Source organism: Electrophorus electricus, chromosome 9 (genome assembly GCF_013358815.1).
Source record: "Electrophorus electricus isolate fEleEle1 chromosome 9, fEleEle1.pri, whole genome shotgun sequence".
NCBI classification, from domain to species: Eukaryota; Metazoa; Chordata; class Actinopteri; order Gymnotiformes; family Gymnotidae; genus Electrophorus; species Electrophorus electricus.
Window position 1 is genome coordinate 10731101 of NC_049543.1, and position 24568 is coordinate 10755668.

At 42.9% G+C, this 24568-nt stretch overlaps 1 protein-coding gene across 1 annotated transcript; it reads right to left on the reverse strand.

The window, feature by feature from the left end:
- Positions 1-6660: 6660 nt before the first annotated feature.
- mn1b (meningioma 1b) lies at positions 6661-22906 on the reverse strand. Its single transcript, XM_027029047.2, has 2 exons — positions 18195-22906; positions 6661-7987 (listed from the first exon to the last, which is right to left on the reverse strand). The coding sequence occupies exons 1-2, from the start codon at positions 21715-21717 to the stop codon at positions 7782-7784; spliced, it is 3729 nt and encodes a 1242-aa protein (XP_026884848.2). The 5' UTR covers positions 21718-22906; the 3' UTR covers positions 6661-7781.
- Positions 22907-24568: the final 1662 nt, after the last annotated feature.

The window sequence follows — 24568 nt, forward strand, 5'->3', positions numbered from 1 at the left end:
ATGCCTTCGAGCTAGCAATGAATAAACAAGCTGAAACTGGAATGTCTGAGGAGACACTTCAGTTTGAGTGGCCAGCTCCATTTTGGACCAGGCCTGGTCCTTTTATTCTCTAGACTAGGAGAAGTCTAGTATTTGAAGCAAAGTCTCTCCTTTGCTTCAAATTTTGGAATGGTTCCAAAACAGGAACCCCATTGCTGGAGCATTGTTTATTATGGCTAGGTGCAGAAATTTTGAAACTTCTCAGGTAGCCTTACTGGATTTTGTTTGCATTTTTTTTTTTTTTGTTATTCTTGCAAATAATCATGATTTGAAATGTTCACATTGAAAATAACAAAGACAAGGAAAGTTTTGATTGAACTTAACATATGAACAACAGTTCATCTCAATATTCTATGCTTAATACGTTAAGAGAACTAGAATGTGGAATCGTGAAGGTCATCCCGTCTCTACAGTCTTCAGGCTGGTACTGTCCAGCCTCTCCTGCACAGGCACTCCTCGGGTATGTCTTCCCTTTCAGGGTGTATATGTGTTCTTCTGCGTGTGAATGTTCATGCGCTTTACCCCAGGGTGTATATGTTTTTTCTGCGTGTGAATGTGCGTGTGTGTGTGAGCCACACTGAGAACAGTGGCTTGTATTGTTCACCCGTACCCCACCCAGCTGCAGATCGAGTTAAGGTCTTGCCCGCATATTTCCACCTTTAAGGAAATCTGATCTCACTTAATTACCCACTCTCCCTCTGTGTAACCACATACACTAGTTACACAGATTGGATGCTTCGGTATAACATTGTGATTAAACTAATGAAAACTTGATTCATGTTTTTTTTTTTCCCATTGAATGCTGATGTGTAAATAGATAAGCAAATTTCGCCACGTATGTCTGCAAGGCAGTACAGATGCAGCTGTGGGAAATATGAGTGTTCCGACTCTCCACCTTAGAAGGTTCCTTTGGGTCATTAGCTAGAGCACAGAAACACTACAGAAGAGGTTTAAACTCTGGTTTGGGCAAACCCCCATAACTCTGGGGCCATGACCTGGATCTGAATCCACTGATGTCTATCAGTTCTATGGACTGCAGAAAAGGTCAAAAGTAAATGTAACAGAGTAAAGTTGCCACGCAGGCTGCTGTATTTCAGGTGACCTGTAGAAAGTATGATAGTTACGCCTTAAAAAGCAGTTCCGTCTTCGGGTATGCTGGCAGACTATGTAGAGTGATGTTGCAAAGAGAGATGGCTTGGCAGGAGCAACAGGTCTGAAGGTGTGGGAATGACTCCATGACCACGCATTCTGTTTCGAGACAGTATCATAACTCAAAGACATGGAGCAACTGGACAAAGTAGGATAAAGCCACATACTGCTCAGCCGAAGCAGCCCATGATCCACTCTCTCTAAGCTTAACACATTCTTAAAACTAAGTGACCATCTAAATTCAGAGCAATTCCTCCACAATGACAATAAGCCACTATACGGCTTAAGTGGCAATTTTAGTGCAGATGAATAATGTTCACTTTGAAAATAACAAAGACAAAGAAAGGAAGTTTTCTGTGTGTGTGTGTGTGTTTCTGTGGATGTGTGTGTGTGTGTGTGTGTGTGTGTGTGTGTGTGTATGCCTACAGAAAGTTGCTGTGGATGTAAAAGAAAAAGAGAGTTTCACTTTTTGTTTGTCCTTGAAGTTATGGCCACATTTAGAATTATACTCTGTCAATCAACAAAGCCACAAATCAGACTAGCCCCCCCCCCCCCCCCCCCCCCCCCAGACAGCCTTTATATTATCCAACAGCCAATTAGCATTACGGTAATGATCTCTCAATAGCCCTCTCACTAAAACTCTGACGTATGGAGTGTTCACAAATCATTAAAACCAACCTGCCCACCTTAAAATATTTATTCTCTCTCTCTCTCACTCACATACACATACACCCATCCTCACTTCTAACTAAATCAGTTAGGGTTAATGTTATTTGGGACTGGGTGCTCTGTTTGGTGTTATAATGTGAGGACTGTTTGGCTGGGGTGTAAAGGACAGTTCTGGCATGCAGTAATGTCTTTATGTTCTTTCCTCAGGCTTTTTACACCTGCTCTCTCTTCTCTGCACTATTTCACTTTACATAATAAATTTAGGTGTGTGTGTGTGTGTGTGTGTGTGTGTGTGTGTGTGTGTGTGTGTGTGTGTGTGTGTGTGTGTGTGTGTGTGTGTGTGTGTCTGTGTGTGTGTGAGAGAGAGAGAGAGAGAGAGAAGGAGATGTTTTGGTACTGATCAGCCACTTCTCCATTGCTTGTCTTCTCTTCCATTATCTGAGCACAAGGCAATTTCTATTGGTAAGTACAGTTGAGCTCTGAGGTCATTTTGTTACCTACACATGCCTTACATAGACCTTCCTCTCTCATGCAAAACATTGAAAATGTGTGTATGTGTCTCAATGGCTGTACACAAATACATGAAATGTGTAAAAATACAACATTCTACAACCAAACCATTCTTACTCCTGGTTAAAGGTTACACTTAAATGGAAAGGAAAGGATTAGCCTAAATCGAAACATGTTCCCTTCCACAGTTCTGGATTCACTCCTCAAAGTATAACAAATTAATTGAAGGCAAAAATAAATTTAAAACATTATGCAGGAAATGGATTAAAATGTGTCAAAGACTGTCATTACAGGAAGAATATATCAACAGGAACTAAGATGGCTTTACAAAATGCAGGTTACTGGTAAATCTCAAGCACAGGGATTCCAGTTACAGTTAGTTAGTACATTTTAAAAAAAAATGTTCCCAATACAAATCAAAGAGTAACATGCACAAGTCATAGAATGAAATACCTGGGTAGCAGAAAAAAAACCTGCTCTCAATGTTGAGCATATCACCTCTTTGAGCACCACTTACCAAGACAGGCCGTAAGGCAAAGGTTCCTGGAACAAGCCAAAGCAGCCTGGAACAGCTCGGAAACGGCAGCATTCCAAGTCAAGGATAACCTGAGAAGACACACTGAGTCTGCTGATGTCTGTGGGCCAGTCATTGATTACAAAGGATTTGCAACCAAGTACAAACCATGCTATGTATTTAAGATTATAATGATTTATCCAGTTACTTATGGTTTCTTGAAATGTTCTAACTGTATATGATTCATATATGGTTCTCCCAGTATACATATCCTCAAATATTCTGTTATGTTCTGCACTTTGTAAACTTTATGTATAAATTATATAAAGTTTATAGGCATTGTTTCATTTCATATCCAATGTGCTGTTGAACAGAGCCAATACAAAAACAGCATCACTCTTCGATTGCTTCATGAAAGCAAGTGCAGAGATGAGGTTGCCAAGAAGCATTAGAGAAGACATGACATTGGGACAGCAGGGGGAGAGGTCCCACAGGGGAGACCAAGGTATGAGAAACACCAACACAAGGCATGAACATACGGCTTATTACCATTCCCGAGGAGCGCTAGGTGAGGAACGACTTCAGCCCCAAGAAATCATAACTTGAACTTGAGTGAAATATTAGTAATGTGTCTATAATTGTTCACAATGGCGTATATATCAAATCTGTCTGTGCTACTTTGTCTTATATCTGTCAGCAAGCAGAGCATTATTATTAAAGCAGTCATAAATCTTGTTTACTAGAAAAATGTAGACAGACATTGTCAATCTGCCAAATCCTGGAGTATTAGATTACTGTTCATCTCCTTTACCACAAAGCCATTTCAAATTTCCGTACAGTAGTTATGTTTAGGTCATTTCCCGCAATTCTTTTACACTGCATAATACAATGAGGAAATGAACAAATGTCTGTGCATACACACAAAGGTGCACACAAACCTCGTAAGAAAGGATTAAAAATATAACCATTGCAGGTGATGTCATGGATCTGGATATGATGTCAAAATGGCTGATGTAAACTTGATCTGTGCTTGCGACTGAAGCCGTAATATTGACTATGACAATGACAATGAAAATATTTCCAGTTCAAAACATCCAACTGACCACCTTCATTCAACATTGCACCAATGTGTATACTTACAAAAATATAGAAAGATCTATAATGAACCTTTGGTAAGCCCTACTAACAAAAAAGCTCTGAATTAATTTTCCTTGAGGTTATACTAGTTATATTCCTGCATCTGTCCTATTCTATTCTGGCCTAATCACCATCCTTATCCGGCATACCATCGTAACACAGGAAACAGAGCTTTATCTGAGTGGCCATTAAGGGCCATGGTTCTGCCCCTTTACTAGTTTCCCCACCCACCCACATCAGGACTCCGCCCTGTTTTATGAAATGGACTGGCCAGAATGTTTGCACCGGTAGATCTGTCCTCGAGCCAGACGAGGAACCATTGTGTTCCACGATTTCCCACCCCCCTTCCTTTCTTTTATGTACTTTTTTGTTTTTATTCATGTTTTTAGCTGCTAACTGTGAAAGTCCAGAGGGGCTGGAGAGGGGCCACCAGTGCCTATGAGTGATGACGATGTCTGTAGGGCCAAAGCGCATCAGTTTCTCTTCCCTTCCCCTCTCTCTCTCGCTCTCTCTCTCTCCTTCTTTCAGGATCTCTTCAGAATAGAGCAGAGGGATAAAAGTCTCATTCAAGGTCCAAATCTATTGGAGTGCTTTGTGAGCACTATTGTTGCTAAAGGACTGTGACTGCCTTTAAGATCCATTCTCCATCTCTCTCTCTCTCTCTCTCTCTCTCTCCTTTTTTTTTCACTTTTCCCCTCTACGTTCAGTTAAACTGACCCTGTAAGTGACTGGACAGCCCAAGCAAAGCAGATTCAGCATATATCCCACTGACACGAATGCAGTGCGTAACAAATTCAGTCTCTCTCTCTCTCTCTCTCTCTCTCTCTCTCTTTCTTTCTTTCTCTCTCTCTCTCTCTCTCTCTCTCTCTCTCTCTCTCTCTCTCTCTCTCTCTCTCTCTCTCTCTCTCTCTCTCTCTCTCACACACACACAGCATTCAACCCTCCTTCATTGAAAAGTTGTGTATGTTCAGAGAAGGAGGGTTGGAGGCACCAGCAGGGTGGGGGGCAGGGGGCTGGATGGAGAGAGCTGGGACACAAACCTAAGTCAACACTGTGGTATTTTCCCAAAGATGCATATCTACTCTAAACAAACACTGATGAGTATTTATAGGAAATGCACCGTGCACTGTTGGGTATGGTGGGAGCTAAAGAAGTGCAGCACCAATCGGGTTTACAATATCAACATGTTCCAAATGCACCATGGGTAATCATAACTTAGTGGTTTGGTTTTTATTTGTCAACAAGGCAAAAAGCCAGCGACGAAGGATGACAGCATGTTACGGCATCTAGGCAGTCACTCAATAAACAGCAGACCAGTGTGATGCCTGAATGACACACCATCCACCGCAACCGTGCAGCTGCCTTGTTCAGACCATGAACTGAAATGGCAGGACACAGTTGTTCAAACTCTCCTAAGCTAACAGCTAACACTGCACCCATATCTCTGGTTTTACTGCTGAAAGATGTTTCATCAGTTTGTCATGGTCCAAATGCTTGTTGTAGCACATATATGATACTAACCAAATGAAGCAGAAGTTACTTACATAATAGCCTAATTATTAAATACCAGTTCAGAAGCAAATATGCCATTCCAGGATCCAACAGTACCTTGCAGGATGTGGGTCATAACGTGCACATTACCTCTGTTGACTATACTTAATGGAGCACACTTCATCAGACGCTTGGCACACTAGCAAATTAGCAGCCTTAAAACACCCCTATGACCCACATTTCAACTGCATTTTGGCTGTAGACAATTTAGAAAGCAACTGCTTCATTACACATAACAACAAAAACTCTGGTCATGCTACCTGTCTGACCTGTTAAGCCATGTGCAATGAGCCATGCACAACTATGAGAAATATCCAGAAACCATAAAGTCTAGAAAAAACAGAAATGTTCCTCAAGCTTGTAAGAAGCACAAGTCCTCAGTGATTACTTATGCTGACCAGCCTAAAACTGTGGCCCATTTATTAGTGCACATGTCTTCATCAACATAGGCACACTGAGCCTTCATTACCATTCAAGGTTCAATACATACTACCAGGAAATACACTTCAGTGGATGGATTTGTCTGATTGAATTGTTTTCCCCAAAACTCTTTTCCATCTCTTACACAGACTCACACAGCAGGCATTACCAGTGTTAACGCTCCAGCACAATGGAAAAAATAAATACAATTTGCTATTTTTTTTTTAATTGTGTGCAAACCACTCGTTATGTTTTATTTTGTTTTTAAATACTAATTTTAACGTCAAATTCAATCTGTAATACAGGCATTACATTTTATCTATAGTATAGTATAGATAAAACATGTTTGTTACCAAAATTAAGACATTTCAAGACAGATTTCACCATTAACATAATATTTATTGTTATTTAGTTACTCAATAAAACATATACATATATATACAATATGCAGGAAAACAGACAACTGCACTTTACATATTATTTTTAAAAAAGAAAATAAAACAAACAGCAAAAACTGAGAAAATGACCTCTGTAAATCTGCCCTCCATCTACCATTTCAGAGTTTCAAAGTCAACTGAAGCAATTTTGTTGAAAGATTACAAGATTGCCTAACACACAGCAAAAAGTTTTTTCTATTTTACATGTGCAATACCAATACGTTTTTTGTTTTGTTTTTTGTTCATTTGCTTTGCATCACAAGATGTTACTGTGTATTCCCATTTTGTCTGGTACACCAGTATTGAAGCATGTTAACACACGATTTTAGACAAGAAAATCTGATTTGGACATTTAGAAGAAAACTATGAACTAGACCGACAAGCGTTAAGAAAGCAGAATTTACAAAAATATCGCTGAAGCACAGAAACACAGAAAGCTGTGAAAACTAGGAAGAAGAAAGAGCTTGAGCAGACGTTCTTTGTAGGATGGGTTGGACTATGTGTATGTTGCAGGAGGGGGGCTTCATAGATGTTAGAACATCATTCTGAGCCTCTCCAAAACACCATCTAAGCGGACTTACCCCCATCTCTTTCTACTTTTCTCTGTTCCCAAAATCCCAGGAGGCAGCCTCCTGGCCTCCTGGGTCAGAAGGACTACGGTGGCTCACAGAGACAAAATTTCAAAGGAGCTCTCTTATGCTGCCTAATGACAATAGGATTACCTGCCCTCTGGCTGGGGAGGTATAGCTTGGACTTGCCAGGCCAGGGAAAAACCCCAGATCACATTCATGCTGACAACCATACAGTCCTAAAGGAACAGTCATTAGGGAAATGACAAAATAAAATGACACGTTAATACTGGTATACCAACACAGCTGGGCACATCATTTAGGTCTCCTTCTGTTCTCTTTTACCACCGCTGACATGACATTTCTTATGTTTTCATATTTATCTGTTTTCTACAAATTTAAAGAAAACCAGAAATAAAAGTTCCTGACAAAAAAAAGGAGAAAATAAGTTTGAGGTTTTTCTGTGGTGAACTCAACTATGCAGCCTTGCGCTATTGTCCTGTCCACGGATACAGGGTTTCGTGTATAGGTGTGTGTGTGTGTGTGTGTGTGTGTGTGTGTGTGTGTGTGTGTGTGTGTGTGTGTACACACGTGTGTGGATGTCTGTGTATATATGTCTATGTGCATATCATGTTCATCATGTGTCCACAATCGAAATTTGTCCTCTCTTCTCACATGAAACACAAAAAGGTCCAAAATCCAAACCTTTCGTCAACCCTCCTCATCCTCAGCCCTACGTCTGCCCGCCTCGTTGTCGATGACCGTTCGTGCTGCATTTCACAGCGTTCAAGTCAGCGCCGCTACAAAGGTCCCGAAGCGGTTGGAGATGTCTGAGTGCAGAGAGCGCCAGGATGGCACTGTCCCGCCACGCCCCTTCGGCTCCCCCAGCTCATCTGTACAGTGGACGGAGAGACACTGTAGGTGGGGGCCCGTGCCCCCCGGGCCTGGGGCTACTCCTCCCGCTCCACCCTTACTCTGAGAGATGTCCACGTCTGAGGGTCGACAGAGAGGAAGACACAGAGTCAGGTTCACAACGCTCAAATTAAACTGCTCTTTGGTATATAAATGATATTTCAACAGACTATAAAACAGTATATTTCATAGTGTTTTAAAATGGGTGAGTGACATGTCTATTAAACCTAAAGCAATACACAAAGATGCTGGCATTTATAACACAAATTCAGAAATGCTAATTCTGGTTTTAAAAAAAGGTTGCAACACTCACAACAGGCATATTTACGAACAGCTCCAAACAGCAAACGTGGAAATCTTCCTTAAGGGATATTTGCAATAACTTTGGTCAGTTAGATCATATAAGAACTTAAAGTCCCTAGAAACAAGTAGCTGGAAATAGCCATGCCATTTAGGGCCTACCCAGATACAACCACACACACACACACACACACACACACACACACACACACACACACACACACAAACTGTGCCCTATTTAGTCCTGGTCATCTGTGCAAAGCCACAATGACCTTTGGTCAAGAGGTCACAAAGCTCCAGGGAGGTTGACCTTAGAACCTGTTTGACCCAATTTACCGGTATAATGACCCTGCCAAAGCATCGACTTCTTGTCACCATGGTGTCACAGCAACCAATCATATGTCACACAGAACACCTCCCAAAAAATCTATACACAGGTTTATATGTTAAACGTCAATAGAATGAAAGAGAGAGAGGTAGAGAGAGATGGTCAATGAATCTTGAAAACTGAAGGAAGAAAGTCTGTACACAGTGACCTGATGAAATGTTCTGTATAACTTGAGAATCTTGCAACACACTAATGTCACTTTCTTTGCAATGATCTTTTTCGCTTTTTTCCTCTTTTTCTCCTTTTCATACCTACGAATGTCCTCCTTTCTTTCAATCCTTTCTTTTCTATTCTTTCTCTTTTTCCCCTCTTTCATCAAATTAAGAATTCCTACCCTCAAGCTGCTCACTCTTCCTCTCTTCATCTGATACCATCAGAAGACTACAAAACAAAGACATTTGTACACACACACACCCACACACAGAGCATATGAGAGGCACGGAGTCTGGTCTTGCCCCCAAGCTTGTCTGAGCCAAGACAACTGGCACAGAAAAGGTCAACCCTTCTGCCCTCTCTCTCTCTCTCTCTCTCTCTCTCTCTCTCTCTCATTTCATCCTTCCGTCATGTCCTCCTAAAGCACCTGGGGTCTGAAGGGGCAAAATAATAGTGTAAGAAAGGAGCTCTCATGTTACTATTACATACAAGACCAATGTGACTTAAACAATAATACACACACACACACACACACACACACACACACACACACACACACACACACACACACACACACACACACACACACACACACACACACACACACACACACACACACACACACACACACAGTTCTGTCCTGTGCCCTGCTGCCTGCAGCCAGTAGCCCACGGTAGCTGGGCACAGCAGGCTCTGCAGTGGCCTGGATAAGCAGCCAAGCGTTCCACTGACATACACGCACAAACGCACATTCTCTCCCTCTCTCTCTCTCTCTCTCTCTCTCTCTCTTTCTCTAACCATCAAGCTGCCTGCTGCCATTCACCACACATAGTGATACACCCTACAATCTGACAACAGTTCAGTCCCAAAGCACACATGCCCACACACCACAGCATTCAAATCACTGTTAAACCCACAGTGCCCTAGTGTATACACACACACACACACACACACACACACAAAAGAATGACCATACCTATTACTTTTTACTGACGACCTCCAGAGGATTCAACAATCATTCCACATTCATTTACACTTCTCACATGCAAGTTTATTCCTTGCTGACTCAAATTCTAAATAACCAATAAATAGTGATTAATAAACAGTGATCCATAAATGGTGATTCAGTGTAGTAACAAATATGATCTATTCCAAAGATTAAAACACTGAAACTACTTGCGGTTAATGAAGCTGATGTCTACAGACCTGACTGCAAATTTATCATACTTTTATATTATTTTTTATATTATTAGTATATTATTATATTATTAAAAAATTAAAGTAATATCTATGACCTACGAACCAGAGAACAAAGCAGAAGCTTCCAGCACAGGTAACGTGTGCGCTGCTCCCGACAAGTATGCTGTGAAATCATGCATCAAACAAGGCTGAATTCCAATTTGCCATGAAATGTAACAACCGAAGGTATCTTTCCCCACGAAACCTCACTAACTCAAGCATTGCAAATGCACTGTTACACCAACTGTAATAAAAGGAGTTTCGTTTCTCCAACAGCCAACTATGAATAAGTGCAGATACCATGCAGAGAACAGACACGGTAAATAAATAAATGGTTATATTGATGTTAATAACTGTATTTCAAATACAGTTACTGTATAACAGTATCTCAAAACCAATGTTAAAGGTATTGATATTCAGATGAAACACAAATGATAAAAAAAATCTAATTAACATAAATGGAAAGAAACGAGAAACAATTTCTGCTCGTACGTGTCAGTGGTTTGTGTGTTTGGTGTATATGTGAAACAAAGAGGAACTGGCAGTTTGAACATGTAGAACAAACATGAGCATGTGACTATGTGTTGCAGAATGTCATGGAAGAAAGATGAGGCCACCTTTCTTTCCCACACCCATAATCCTTCACTTCCGGTCCTAGTTGGATTTTTTTCCCAGATCCCCATGCTTTGACCTTTCACCTTTATGTCTGCCTTTCGCATAGAGGGGGATAAAGACAGTACAGTGCTCCCACAGGCACTGATAGTGCTGAGAGCACCGCACTGCGAGAGAAGGCAACAAGAAGTACCTCCACACGAAGGAGGTTCTTTTGCTGTAAGAAGCACAGGGCTTTGTCTCATGAGACTAACTGCACCTCTGCTTGAGGTATTTCAGACTAGAATATTGAACCACACTTTATGAGAAATGAATCAGCACTTTCGCTCATGCTACAACTGTTTTTCCTTCTTGCCGTAGCAAAATTGTTTGGACTCCAAAACGAAAAACAAAATCAAATGTATTTAGACCTTATTAACCATGGGACCAGAGAGAAAGAGAGAGAGCAAGCGATTGGGTGGTGAGTTCAGACAGGCGTGACAACCAACCTCTCCTTCTTCACCCTCTGACCCTGCCCCTCCCTCCCACATTGGCCCACAAGACGTGCCCATTCTGAATGCGAATACAAAACATCAGCACGTGTGGCAAGTGATTTACGGCAGCAAGGCATAAATCTGCACTACGTTCAGTCTCCATGCGACACCTCGTCTGAGGAGATGACATCACTGTCCCTTCTCCATGCTCCTTGACCACACATGCTTCTGTTTAGAGTCATTTGTTTGCACGTTTCAAATAGATTCAGTGAAGCCCATTGTATTCTGCAAACAAAATAATTAAAGCATTTTTGTATTTACTTAGCTGAGTGAATTAGCCAGACATCATGCATCCAGACTCTCTTTAACAGCTGTGGGAATTTTCAGGCTTATAAGCATGTGCAGAAGTAGAGAGTAGAATGGGGGTATGCGGGGTGGGGGGTGGGGGCACATTCAAAATACATGCTTTTACTGGTATACTAAAACAATGTAAGCTTTAACATAATCAACATAAAACTATTGTCAGAAAATCAGAAATAAGAAAAAAGGACATTTCGCAGAGAGATGAAGGAAAAGTAGCAAGAACAGTCAAGGTGGAGTAACACTTCTCCAATTTAAATTTCACGTTAGCTGGTGAACTCATTAGCATTTCAGGTTAGTTGGCATATTAACAAAATACAAGCAGAAATATATTTAGTGTAACAAAAGCATATATGTTCTAAGAGCAGGGTAAGACAACAGGTCAAATTTCATAGTGAATTTTGCCAAAGAAATTTAATTGAGGCTATTTAATACTTCTCAGGACAGGTTTGATTGATCTCCAGGAACAAATATTAAAGACAATGTAAAAAGGCAGAATCATCACCTGGTTGGAATTGGTGCTTCACAGCCAGTAGTTATAATATTGGCTTCAATAGTGTTAGACTTTCTTTAACTGGCTACAATATAGTACAATAATTCTCACATACAGCAAAGTGTAGTGTTGACAATGTAGTGATGATAATAGTAGTATATGTATTTAAGTTTGTTTCTGAATGTGTGTGTGTGTGTGTGTGTGTGTGTGTGTGTGTGTGTGTGTGTATACACAAAGCATCACTGCTACGTTCACTAACCACTCAAACTCTCCACCATCCGGAGAAGAAAGAACAAAGTGGCAGAGCTGTAGCCAAGCAGGAGAAGATCTGGAGAAGATCTGGAAGAAAAGCTGGGAGAAGATCTGGAAGAAAAGCTGGGAGAAGTGTGGAGCAGGGTGCTTGAGCCCACGATGCCCTGCCCACAGGCCATCCCAGTGCCAACCACTCAGCCCTAGCAAGGCCTACACTACGCACTCCCCTATGCCCTACTGGGACTGCATGACAACCTGCTGATCATTTGTCATAAGCAAGTAATGTGCCTGCTCCTCAGTGGTAATATTTAAGAGAGACCACACTTTCTTACATTTTTTTAAAGAATGCAGATATCAATCTTTACCACCTTGTCTGTCATTTGGGATGTATAACAGCCTTACAGCCAAAGTACTTGTTAATTGTTACTATTATGATTATAACCCCTGCCTTTGTGAATGTGTGTGTGTATGAACACACACATTGGAAGCTGATACAGAACACCTTGTGATGACGGATTGAGAACGTGGGTTGCCCTAAGCTGTTTTCCTTTTTTGCAGCAAATGTCAATCACGACATTGTTTTTAGCCGTTAGGAAATGAATGGGAGACACAAAGAGAGGCAGAGGGAAATGAAAATTACTCATGTTTTGCCAGTTGTCGCCTGTGCCAAATGTCAATAGCATGAATGTGCTGGTAACAGATTAGCATGAGTGAGAGAATGAAAGTTGGGGGGGGGCTCTTCTTTTTCTTGAAAACCAAGAAGGCCAGAATCGAGGTCATTTCAGGTGACCCGTCAATACCAGCTGCTAACCTAATTAAGCTGCCAGAGTATGCTCCCAACGTGTGCACACACACTCATAGACACACACACACAGACATACACATACAAACACACACAGACACATTGATTGCCAAGAACATGGTACAACATGTTGGGATGCAAGAGAGCAACCAGTTACAAAACTCTTTAACTCCTTAACTTTGGACTCAGTCACTCAGTCACTGTTTAGCAAACTGGTTAACTACCAGCCCTTCCTCATACTGTATCAGGTACAGCAGATCTTAATTCACAGGACAGAAATCTTAGTAACTTCATTCAGCTTCATTTAGCAAGGGGGACACATACTAAAGAAATAAATAAAATGGCAGTGATAGGAGACATACAGAAACCTCCAGATGAAATACAAACACAAAAAGGGCAAACACAAAGCTTGGGGGTAGGGGGTCAAATCCAAATAAAATCAGCTGAATCATTTCCTAGGGCGGTTCATTGAGTGTTATCAAGTGAGCACACGTCCCCGTGCACAAACTGTCAGGTCAGACAGGAGAAAGCAAAACATGTGTTTGTGTCTGTATAAGAGACATAGAGAGATAGAAAAAGAGAGTGAGAGAACAAACTCTAAATATATGTGAGAAAGAAAAAAGAAAGAAAGAAAAACAGTTCACCCGTCTTAAAAGTCACAGCTATGAATAGATGTAGGTTTGAGAGTGTAGTCTACCCCAGGGACCTCAACTCCACTGTAGTTGAGACCATGGTCAACACCAGCGTCTACCAGCCCCAGTCATTTAGGACCACAGCAGTGTACAGTACAGGCATTTCTACAGTTCTTCACCCTTCATGATGGGCTTCATAATTAGCTGATGAGCTGAATCAGGAGGCAGAGCAGCAAAATGTCTGTGCTTGACTGTTTTGTGAACAGTGCAGGTCAGATTTACACCCATGTCTGACGTACACATCCGTCAGATGTACACCCATGTCTGATGTATACCCAGCTCAGTTGTACACACCAGTCAGATGTACACCCAGGTCTGATGAAACAGCAAAGTGATCATTCTTTTTTAGCTTCTGCATGGGTAGTTTATTAGGTGCAATATCAAACTGGTGGATGTTAATCACTGGGTGCAACTAGTATTAACAAATTAATAAATTAACAAATTAAAACAAATTAAAAGCACTGAAGAAAACAAGGGTTAGTTTTTTTTTTTCAGAATACAATAATTGCTTCTATATTTTCTCTCCATTTACACAAGCAACTTAATCCCCATTTCTGAATTCTGAACACTCAAGGAGAATCTCGAATATAAAATCCTCAACCTGAAGTAGGGTACAAACAGATAAATACAAAAACGTATAACTCATGGGTTGCCAGTACCTGCAAAACTCCCCGAAGGGTGGGAAAAACACCCCACACTAGGAACTAGCAGCTCACGTTATGGCTGTTAAATTGCTAAAAGTATTATTTCACTACTCCACTTTGGAGGTGCCTATAATGACATCAATTTCCCCACTAAACAAAATCCCACCCCATTAAACCTCTAGCTGGGTGCCTTGTATATGTGTGTGCATTTTTTTTTTAAAGTTCTCACAGTTTCTATATGCCTTGCCCTGCAAAAGTGTTACACATCTAAATTATATTTTTGTGAATGTGTGTGACATATTGGAATGAGTGACATCCTTTAACATTATTGCATAATTTAAATGTTGTATTTGGATTTGAATTCTGTGATTACTGATCACTATTAGTATTTTAAAAACATTAATAATAATTGTCACAACATTCTCTAAAATTAAGGGAGCAATTATAATTTCTGTTATATTTGGCTTTTGATCCCCCATACATCAAAACATGTCTGAACAGGTTTGGGCTTGACAACATAAAAAAAAAAGTCAAAAACAGAAGACAATTAATTACATTAATTGCGTACAAAAGAAAATAACATGGAATCTTACATGCAATAAGATGCAAATCCACACTACTGCATGGTTGAAGTGTGTGTGTGTGTGTGTGTGTGTGTGTGTGTGTGTGTGTGTGTGTGTGTGTGTGTGTGTGTGTGTGTGTGTGTGTGTGTGTGTGTTTCTTTCATGTGGGGGTGCTGACATTTACACCTGGGATGTTTTGAGTTACATCTTACTTAACTCTTTCCTAGCCTGAACTCGACTGGCTGTGAGAACAAACCTATACAGGTTGTGCAAACATATGTTGTTACATGTGCATGAACCAACAGTCCCTGTTGCTTAGGAAACACTGCAAACATTTTACTGTAAACATTTAACACCGAATAAAAGTATAGATTCATCCTGAAGTGTGCTCTTCAGTAATGAAGTTACATATTCTGTATATGCCAGGATCTGTATATTTGTGATATTACATTTTGATGGAATGTCTAATTGTATTAAAATGTAAATATTTAAATCATACTGTTTGCATACTGTTTTGGCAATTTGGCAACACTGTTTACAAAGCTTCTACTCCAGAAACATGTCGTTTTTGTTGAACTTCCCCATACTCTACAGTAATAATTAGATGTTTTATTAAAATGTGATATTAGGCCAGTCAACATTCAGAGAGTCCAACTGTTTATGACAAATAGCTTAGTGGTAAGTATATCCATAATCCAAAAATGTGCCTTATAAATTTTCATCCGCACATCTCTTCACTGTAGCACTCATATGCTGACAGAAAATGAGAATATTGCTGTGAATGAGCTCCGTTTAGGTTTTTAATAGTCCCCTTGCGTGCTCCCATGCAGTGCATCTGATGCCATTTCACAAGCCACAACACCTTGCATCCCTCCTCTCATCTTTGCTGTCTGCGCCACTCAAATGAAAATCTGTCAAGGCTTGTGATTTGTGCTAACTAGCTATCGATCGCACCCGCACCGCGTACGTTTGCAGCTCTGGGGGCCTGAAGGCGAGCGGGGAGAGAAGAGGGGTGAAGGAGAGCCGAGTCGATGGAGGAAAGGAGAGAAAATGAAAGGTGAGAGCGACTGGAAACTACTGTGTTTTGCATTTGATCTACATTTAACGCACTGAAAAAGCCCCAAAGATTCCGTAGTTGGCTCATTGAGTAGGCCATAACATAAAATAAGCGACGGGAGATGGGGCTGGCGTGCTTGACTGCGTTCAGTGTTAAACAATGCGTTCTGACTTGACGTCCCCTAACCCAAGAGCCACCTCCCCCACCCTCGCCCCCTCCCACTCGCAGTTAGCCCGAACAAAGGGACAGAGAATGCACACCGGGGGTTGCCTATTCACGCGCGTGAAAGCGTCTCCGTCCGGCGCGATTCAATTATGCGTGTCCGTCTCGCCGCCTTTTTCAGCAAAGACAGTTACCGTTTCATATACTGGTTAAACTGAAAGACAAGTGACGAGTAGAGAACTTGCATATAAAATATATGGATCCATAATTAAATTGTTCGGGGGTGTGGGGAGGGGGGGGGGGGGGGGGGGGGGTCCATAAACATAAAAAAAAGACTTCTCATGAAGCATCAGGTTTTAAACCAACCGATCACAAATTAAAAAGCACTAGAAACTATGGAAATGATACAGTTACAGAAGTGTAAACATAATATCCATTAATAAATATCAGATTTAACTAAGCTTAATGAATCTTGTAAGGCTTATTGATAAAACTGAATGAAAACAACAAATGCAATAATAATAATAATAATAATAATAATAATAATAATAATAATAATAATTCAGCTGCCAAGGTAATCTGCAGTTTAATTCTAGAATTGTGAGGTTTTAGTTGTTTTACGCTTTAACTTTGTTCAAATGGAACTAAAGCGATGTTAAACTTTGTCGATAAGGCGTGTAAGATTAAAAATGGTAGCAGAGAATAACGAACTTAAAGACGAACTTTTTTGATCACATCAAAAGTCATCAAAAACTTTTGATCTAATTACTTTGATTATCTTGAAATTTGTGAAACTATCATTTTAATTTTGAGATTCTCATGCTGTCATATGTCAAAATTAGATTTTTATTTTTTTCTACTAGAGAAGGGATGCAATAGCAATATTGCCGTTGCAGCAATATAATTATTATATATTGATTAAGTAATACACACAGAAAATATCGTTAAAGCCAACATCACTGGACAAGAACAAATTGTTGTTGTTATTATTATTATTATTATTATCATCATCATCATCTTATTGATGTTGCTGTGTTTTTTCCCTATTATTATTATGCACTATATACTATATAAATGTTGGGACACATTCATAACGCAGGATTCACATTCGTGTCGTGGCTCATCTAAAGTCAGTTCAAGATCTTCAATAAGATTATCCGCTGGTAATATTTAAAACAAACAGACGCAGAGAAAGGGAGATCCAGTAGACTAAACGCATCTCTCCAAACGCAATTAATCTTCTCCGTGTCGTTGTTCTGAGTGAAAACCGAGATAAAGAACCACAGGAAATGTTTACTTTAGTCCGGTTGCTCTTTTGAAGCCTTTTCTTTGCGGTTTCATGCGGACTTAAACCCATAAAATAGACAAAATCCTTAGATAAATGTTCGGCTCGTGCGAGGCTTGTGAAGCGTTCGGAGCTAGTCGCTCGTAAATGACACGGTTTTTTCAAACCTCAAACACTCTTTTTGACTTACGGCCTCTAAGTAGCTTCGTTTAAAACGCACCATTTAACTTGAAGCGGTTGATTAAGAAATTCTGGCTAATTTGAACTGCCTATTCTTTTTTTTTCACCAGACCGAAATATTAGAAGTAGGAAACAGGACTGTGTATTATAAATCATGGATCTCCTAAATAAAAACCTGCATTTTATTGAAAATAATGACATCGAAAAAAAATCTAGAGAGGCTCTACATCAAGTTGCTGTCAGTATGAAACCTACAGAACATACACACCGATATTTGAAATGCACAAGTTGTCCACAATTCGCGTACGCCAAACTCTTTTACCATTGTATTTCTGAAATTGATACATTATTGTTGTATGTCGTCCTACTGTTTGCTAGGGTCTATGAGAGAGAGAGAGAGAGAGAGTCAAACAGACTGGGTGTATGTGTGTATGTGTGTGTGTTGGGGGGGGGGAGTAGTATATTAATGTGTGGCCATTGTGGGCTGAGCACTCTTTTTCTTAAACTAATCAAATAATTTGAAATCCAAAACACAATTAGAAGTCACAGTTTTATCAATTAAATTAACCCAATAAATTGCCCTAGTCTCATTCATTTTTACCCAGTTAAATAGTATAAGCAATAATATTTACCTTCTTTGACAGTGCCCTGTCCCTTAGTCTTTTCCCATGCAGCCAGTGATTTGTCCTCTTCTGAACTCTCGAGAAGGCTCTTGTCACTGGGCACATACCAGGTGGCATGCTGTTCTGCCATGAGTGTGTCCAGGTCAATCGTCCCCATGGAGCCCTTTCCAGCATCCGGGCTGCAACTGGGGAGCTCGCCGTCCCCACTCTGTCCGTTGCAGTCACTGCCTTTCTTGCCGTTCTTTATGGCCAGAGGCTGGTCCTCAGAGATGCTGAACTGCTGCCTCTGAAGCTGGATCTGTGCCTGGAGTATCTCCAGTGGGTGGATCTCATCCTGACCAGAGGTGCTGGAGGGCGTGCGGACCTGCTCCATGCCCGGAGTACCTGGGTGGCCTACTCCTCCGTAGCCCTCTGGGGTTGAGGTAGTGTGATTGGCGAGGCCCATGCCCTGCCCTTTCTGCCCACCCATCAGCCCATTTTCTGCCCTCTGCATCTTGGGTGAGCCACCCAGATGTGGGCTGCGGCCAGCCTTCGCCGAAGCTGCCGCATCGGAGCTGGACGACACCTCGTCCTCATTGCCATAGTGGGGGCCTATGTCATCAGGGAAGTCAACATGGGGCGAGCAGTCGGCTGACTTGGACACGCTCTGGATGCCGCTGTCCAGGGACGACATCAGGTCAGCTTGATCGCCCAGCACCAGGTCGCTCCCCTTCCCCCAGGAGGGCGACGTGAGGGGCTTCTCGTGCGGTGTGCCCGTGCCCCGCTCTGCAGTGCCAGCTGTTGGTGCGGACTGCTGGCCAGGACTCACAACAGGGTTCCCATTGTCAGAGGGGAAAAAAATCCCAGGGCTTACGTGGCCACTGTCTCTTTTCCTCCTCCCTCTCCCTCTCCCACTCCCTGTTGCCGCTTTACCCTCACTGCACGGGGTAGCGTCCATGTTGTAACTTGGGGAGAGGGCACTGGCTTCCCCCTGCACCGTTTGGTTCGGACCTGCCGGTTTAGTGTTGCTATTCCCGGGGCCAGTCATCTGGGTGCTCTGCTGGGTTGCTCCGCCTGGGAAATATTCTGGCCCGGCCCCACCGGTCCCGTTGGCTGTGCTGTTATTCACATCCTGCTCTGTTTGACTCAGCTTTCTCTTCCCTTCACCCTGGCTCTTTTTGTTGAATGTCACATTGAGGTTAGGGGCCCCCAGGCTGGCGATCATGTTCTGGCAGGCAGTGGAGAGAGCTGCCAGGCAGCTCTGTCCGAAAACACTGTCCTTGCTGCTCGTTTTATTAAAGCTCCCCAAGGAGAGAGCCCCCAGTTTGCTGACCGAGGGGCGCTGGCCAGCTGGAAACTCTGCCTGGGAGGCAAAACCCCCTGGAGATGTGCTTACCCCCTGGCCATTATTGTGTGGCGCCCCCTGCCGATTGGAACCTCCAAAAGGGAAGGAGGGCTGAGCACCCATAGGTGGCCCTGAAAAGTCATTTGGTCGCCTTTCTGATGGTGTGTTGGGCAGCCCTACACCTGCCCCAGGAGACTGCATCTGGGCTAGGTTTCCCATGCTGCTGCCAAACTGGGGGTGGATGCTAGGTGAGTGTAAAGGCTGCACATGACCCTCTCCAGGTATTCTCATAGACTCCTGCATACCCAGGCCATTTACACCTGGTCTGAACATCATGGCAGCACCATTCTGCTGCATATCATGAGCCCCTGTTTCTCCACCTGGGCCACCCATGCGCCTGCCCAGCATCTCCCCTGGTGGGTGGGGCCCAGAAAACCAGCCACCGTCAGGAGCCATGTGGGGGTTCTGACCATCGAAGTTCACCATCCTCCCGCCACCATCTCGCTCAAAGCCAGGTTGAGGCATGCCGCCCACAGGGCCTGTGTGCACCATGGGGCCTTGAGGAACGTCTCCGTGGTGGCCAAGCTGCTGCAGGTTGGGCTGTCTCATTCTCTGCTGCTGGCTCCGAGAGGCCATCTGCTTGATCATCATGGCTGCGTTTTGCCGTTGCTGCAACGACTGCTGCTCTGGCCCTGCGTGCTGCAGCGGTGGGCCTGGTGGGAAACCATCAGTCACAGGAGGAGTGAATTCTCCAGGCAGTCCAGGATAGGCAGATGGGGAGATATGGTTCTCCATGCCAGGTGGGTTGTGCATGCTGCTGTTCCAGGATCCACATCCCTCCCCTCCGTGGGCATTGGGGAAATCAAACCTGGGCCTCTTGGCCACATTCAAATAAGGGGAGTCAAAGTGCTGTAGCCTTTGACTGGGAGTCTGCTGGGGAGGGGGAGGTTGCTGTTGCATATTGAACATGGGGTCCCCGTAGGGATGCATCCCTCTGTTCTCCAGTCTGTGAATTGGGTATTCAAACTGGTTATGCTGGCCAGGCATCATGACGGCGCCCTCCTGCATGCCGGCATTGGCGGAGCCAGCCTCGGGTTGTGGGGGCCGTGGGAGGGAAGGCGGACAGTTTTGTCGGCCCATCAACCCCGTCTGCTGCTGCTGCATGAGGGGATGCCTGGCACCAGGCTCCATCCCCACTGGCATTTTGCGCCCACCCCCAAAGCGCTCAAAGAACACACTGTGCTGGGATGGGGGCTGCTGCTGTAGAGGGGCCTGGGGGTGGCCTTTAGAGATGCCCTGCATTCCTGGAGCCCGCGACAGGCCTGGGTTTCCAGGAAAACTGGCCCCTGGCACTTGCCTCCCGGCCCCAAAATGGGGGAGCTGAGAGTCTGGCTCAGAAGGGGAAAACACAGATACATCAAAATGTCCAGAGGGTGGCTCACTAGGATAGGTGTAGTCCAAGCCTTCCACTCCACCACCCTGGGGGGGCATGCGTCTGGACTCCAAGTTGTGACTCTCAGATGATGATGAGGAAGAAAGGCCGTGAAAGGAGGCAGCCCGATTTGGTGACTGGTCCAGGGGGAGGCATGGGGCAGGGACGGGGTGATTTCCACTCGACGGTCCATGGTGTTGAAAGTCAGGCATGGAGCCTGGCCTCTGCTGTTGCTGTGGCGGCTGCTGAGAAAATCCATCCCCCGACTGGCTCTCGGAGAGGGGGTCAAAGCCTTCTGTGAATCCCTGCTGAGGCCCCATACCACTCCCATAACCCATTATCCTACCTCCATGTAAACAGGAGGATCCAGGACCAGGGTCCCCAAAGTTTCCCCCAAAGTGTGGATGATGTTGGTGAGGATGAGCCTGGTGGCTGTGGGGATGGTTATGAGGTTGCTGGTTGTTAAAAAACCCATGCATGGGTGTCTGCTGTTGCTGGGGTTGCTGCTGGAGTCCTCCTCCATGCATGTCCGCGTGCCCTCGCGGGTGGAAGCCGCTGTATTGCTCTCCTCCATTCATGTTCATGTTGAGCGCAAGCATAGGAGGCTCGTTAAGGGGGCCCATACCAGGCTCAACCGTCCCTGGCGGGCCTCCGGAGTGAAAACCTGGGCTCTTGTAATGAGAGCTCATGCTTACTCTTGGCTGGTTTAAGGTTTTTTCAGCGTGGCCGGCGTTTCTGCTATTAATCTGGGGACCGAACTGTTCCAGCCCAAACATACTTCCCGCGATCAATCCCGCATGACAGCCAGCTTGCCTGGCTCCACGGCAGAGTCTGCCGTCTTCCTCGGTTCTATTTTTCAGCCGACCCAACAAAGAAAAATAGGGCGATGATAATATATAAAAAATACAAAAATGTAATTGGATAAATAAAATGTTAGCGACAATATCGATCTTTGTGGCTGAGAGCTGGGATAGTTAAATATCCATTTGGGGTGAGAAAATGTAAAACTCACCAATAAAGTTCATCCAGTTCAGAAAACAAATTGTTCCATGTTTTTCTTCTGTTTTCTCTCAAACTGACTATGACGAAATGCTTTAGGATGCACGGGGAAAGGTTTCTTCACAGTATCACTTTCCTTATAATAACCCGTGAAATACCCTACTTGCGCATCCGAACCTGCGGGGAAAATATGATTGGCACCGAGAACACCGATTTAAAAGTACTCCCCTTATGTAAAAGTTCAAAAATACCTCGCACTCAAATTTCAACGGAAATTTGATGACAGCACCGCGAAAAGTGAAATACTGCACGCGTTCTGCGGGACCATTTCGTCTCCAGGAAACATAATTCCACTTTGTTGTCAAATGTCCCGAGAATAGTGATCTAATACTGGCATTCTGCTTTAAAATCCTCATCGAAGGTGCATCACAAGGACATCCATATTTCTAAAATCAAATCAAGTGTAGACGGTTCACTGAAGTCTTTATCTTGCAATCACAAATGACACCGACAATAATGCGCTTGTATATATTTTCTAGTCCGATGTATTTTCAATTGTATCTGGGAAACAGCGCTTGCCGTAGAATCCTTGTATTGATTTGAACTGGTGAAGAAACATCAAAACGCAAAATCCAGTCCTTTGTGTTAAGGAGTAAACTCGAAAAGCCCGTCGGAGTGTGGCTGTCTCTCCGGTGTGTGACCGACTGGCACAACACACTACCCAAACTCCGCGAATACAGAGCTGCTTGGTAACATAGTCCCATCGGTACTGCTCATTTTCCGTGCAATCGCGCCGCTTGCGTGAAATCTCTATTATAGCCAGCACTCTAGCGCACACACTCTGCGAGTCTTCTTTCAATCGCTCCTACAACACCAGGTTCGAGTCCGCTCGATTCCAGCTGGAAACGATTCACTGATAGATCACATACTGATGTCTGGCGCTCAGCACTGCGTGCGATGAGCGCGTTTCAGAGAACCAGCAACAAGTTTTGCATTTCTGCAAGCTACTCTGTTGGCGAGACTAGCCAATCGCAGACGCGGGAGTTACGGCGTCGAGGGAGGGACAATCTCTTAAGGTGGCGGGGTGTTAGACTGGATGCAACGTGTGGTGGAATTCCCACAGAAATTCGGCTTAAGAGAAGAAGTTTTTCTCTTTTTTTGGCCATGGTTTTGCATGGATTTTTAAAACATATCAGGTGTGATTCATGTTCTGTTGTAGGCTACCTCCGCTGTACGTTTAATATATTATTAGTAATGTAATATACCAGCGTAATCTAGATGATAAAGTTTACATGTGTATTTGTATAACCATAGCGTTGTTACTTACAGTATGTATAACAACTTCGCTACAGAAAGGATCCGTAAAAGGCAGAAAGCATTGTTTTACATAATAGATATTTTTCTTTTCTTTTACAATGTCTAACAACAGAAACACTGGCCCCTGCGTGAAACTGGTTGACAAAGGCTTTGGTCAAACAAATGTGCGGCGTAATCACCGCCTGGAGTTTGTATTGTTAACGCATTTCAAACAACGAATTAACATTTCCATTCAGATTAATAGATATATTAACATAATTCTGTTTACCTTATAAATTAATCCAATTTAACGTAACCTATTGACAGCCCGTTGCTTTGGGGTCTCCGTGTACGTTTTTGCAGTGTAAAAAGACAATGGGAAAGAGTGCTCTTTATAGTTTTTCGTATAAGATTCACATTAGAGGGACTTTTATCTATTTCAGCATTAAGTAAATAATTGAGTTTTTCTGTATCACTGCTAGCCGTGTCTATGCCAAGACTGTTGTGAGTAAATAAATAAAACAATACTAATCGATATAGAAGCCTTACTGATAATAGTGGTTAAATGTGACAAAAGGCGTTACGTGTGCCAGTGATCTGATATGGCCACAATTAAACTAGATTTCAGTGTGGAGAAAAGTTGACGAAGCTGCGCCGACTGTTCCAGGTACATTTGTAAGACCATAATCTGCAGAACATTTACCTGTTTAGTATCTTGGTAATTTAGTAAATATTATCAGAGTAAAATAAAGTGTGGGCTCTTTGATCACTTTGATTAGATAATTAGAGAGAGAGAGAGAGAGAGAGAGAGAGAGAGAGAGAGAGAGAGAGAGAGAGAGAGAGAGGATGATTCTAATAGCCTACAAAGCACAGTACCACAACACAGCACTGATATCTTCAGTTTGTAACTTAAAGCATTATTAATTTGTCTACAATCCAAATAAACAATTACTGCATATACATTCAGTAAACTATGTTAGAGGACGTAGGCTACTTCCTCTCTGTAAACCACATACAGGCTACTAGAACTTATTCTTCTTCAGTTTTTAAATACATTGCCAATTCAATCTGAATTATGAACGCATTGGAAAAATGCAGCTAAATGATACGATTATGCTTTTGTGCCTGTCAGACAGAAAACGGACGGAGAAAATTCTGGTCAATATTGGACTAATAATGTTGGTTATATTATTAAATTAATAAGGACTTGTTGTGTTTCGCTTTGTTTCCCTTCGGAGGCTACACGGTTCATGACGGGACAAAATAGAAGCGCCCATCAGGTGAGCTCAAGAAAAGACAAACGGACACACCTCGAGGTTTGCTGTACGTAAG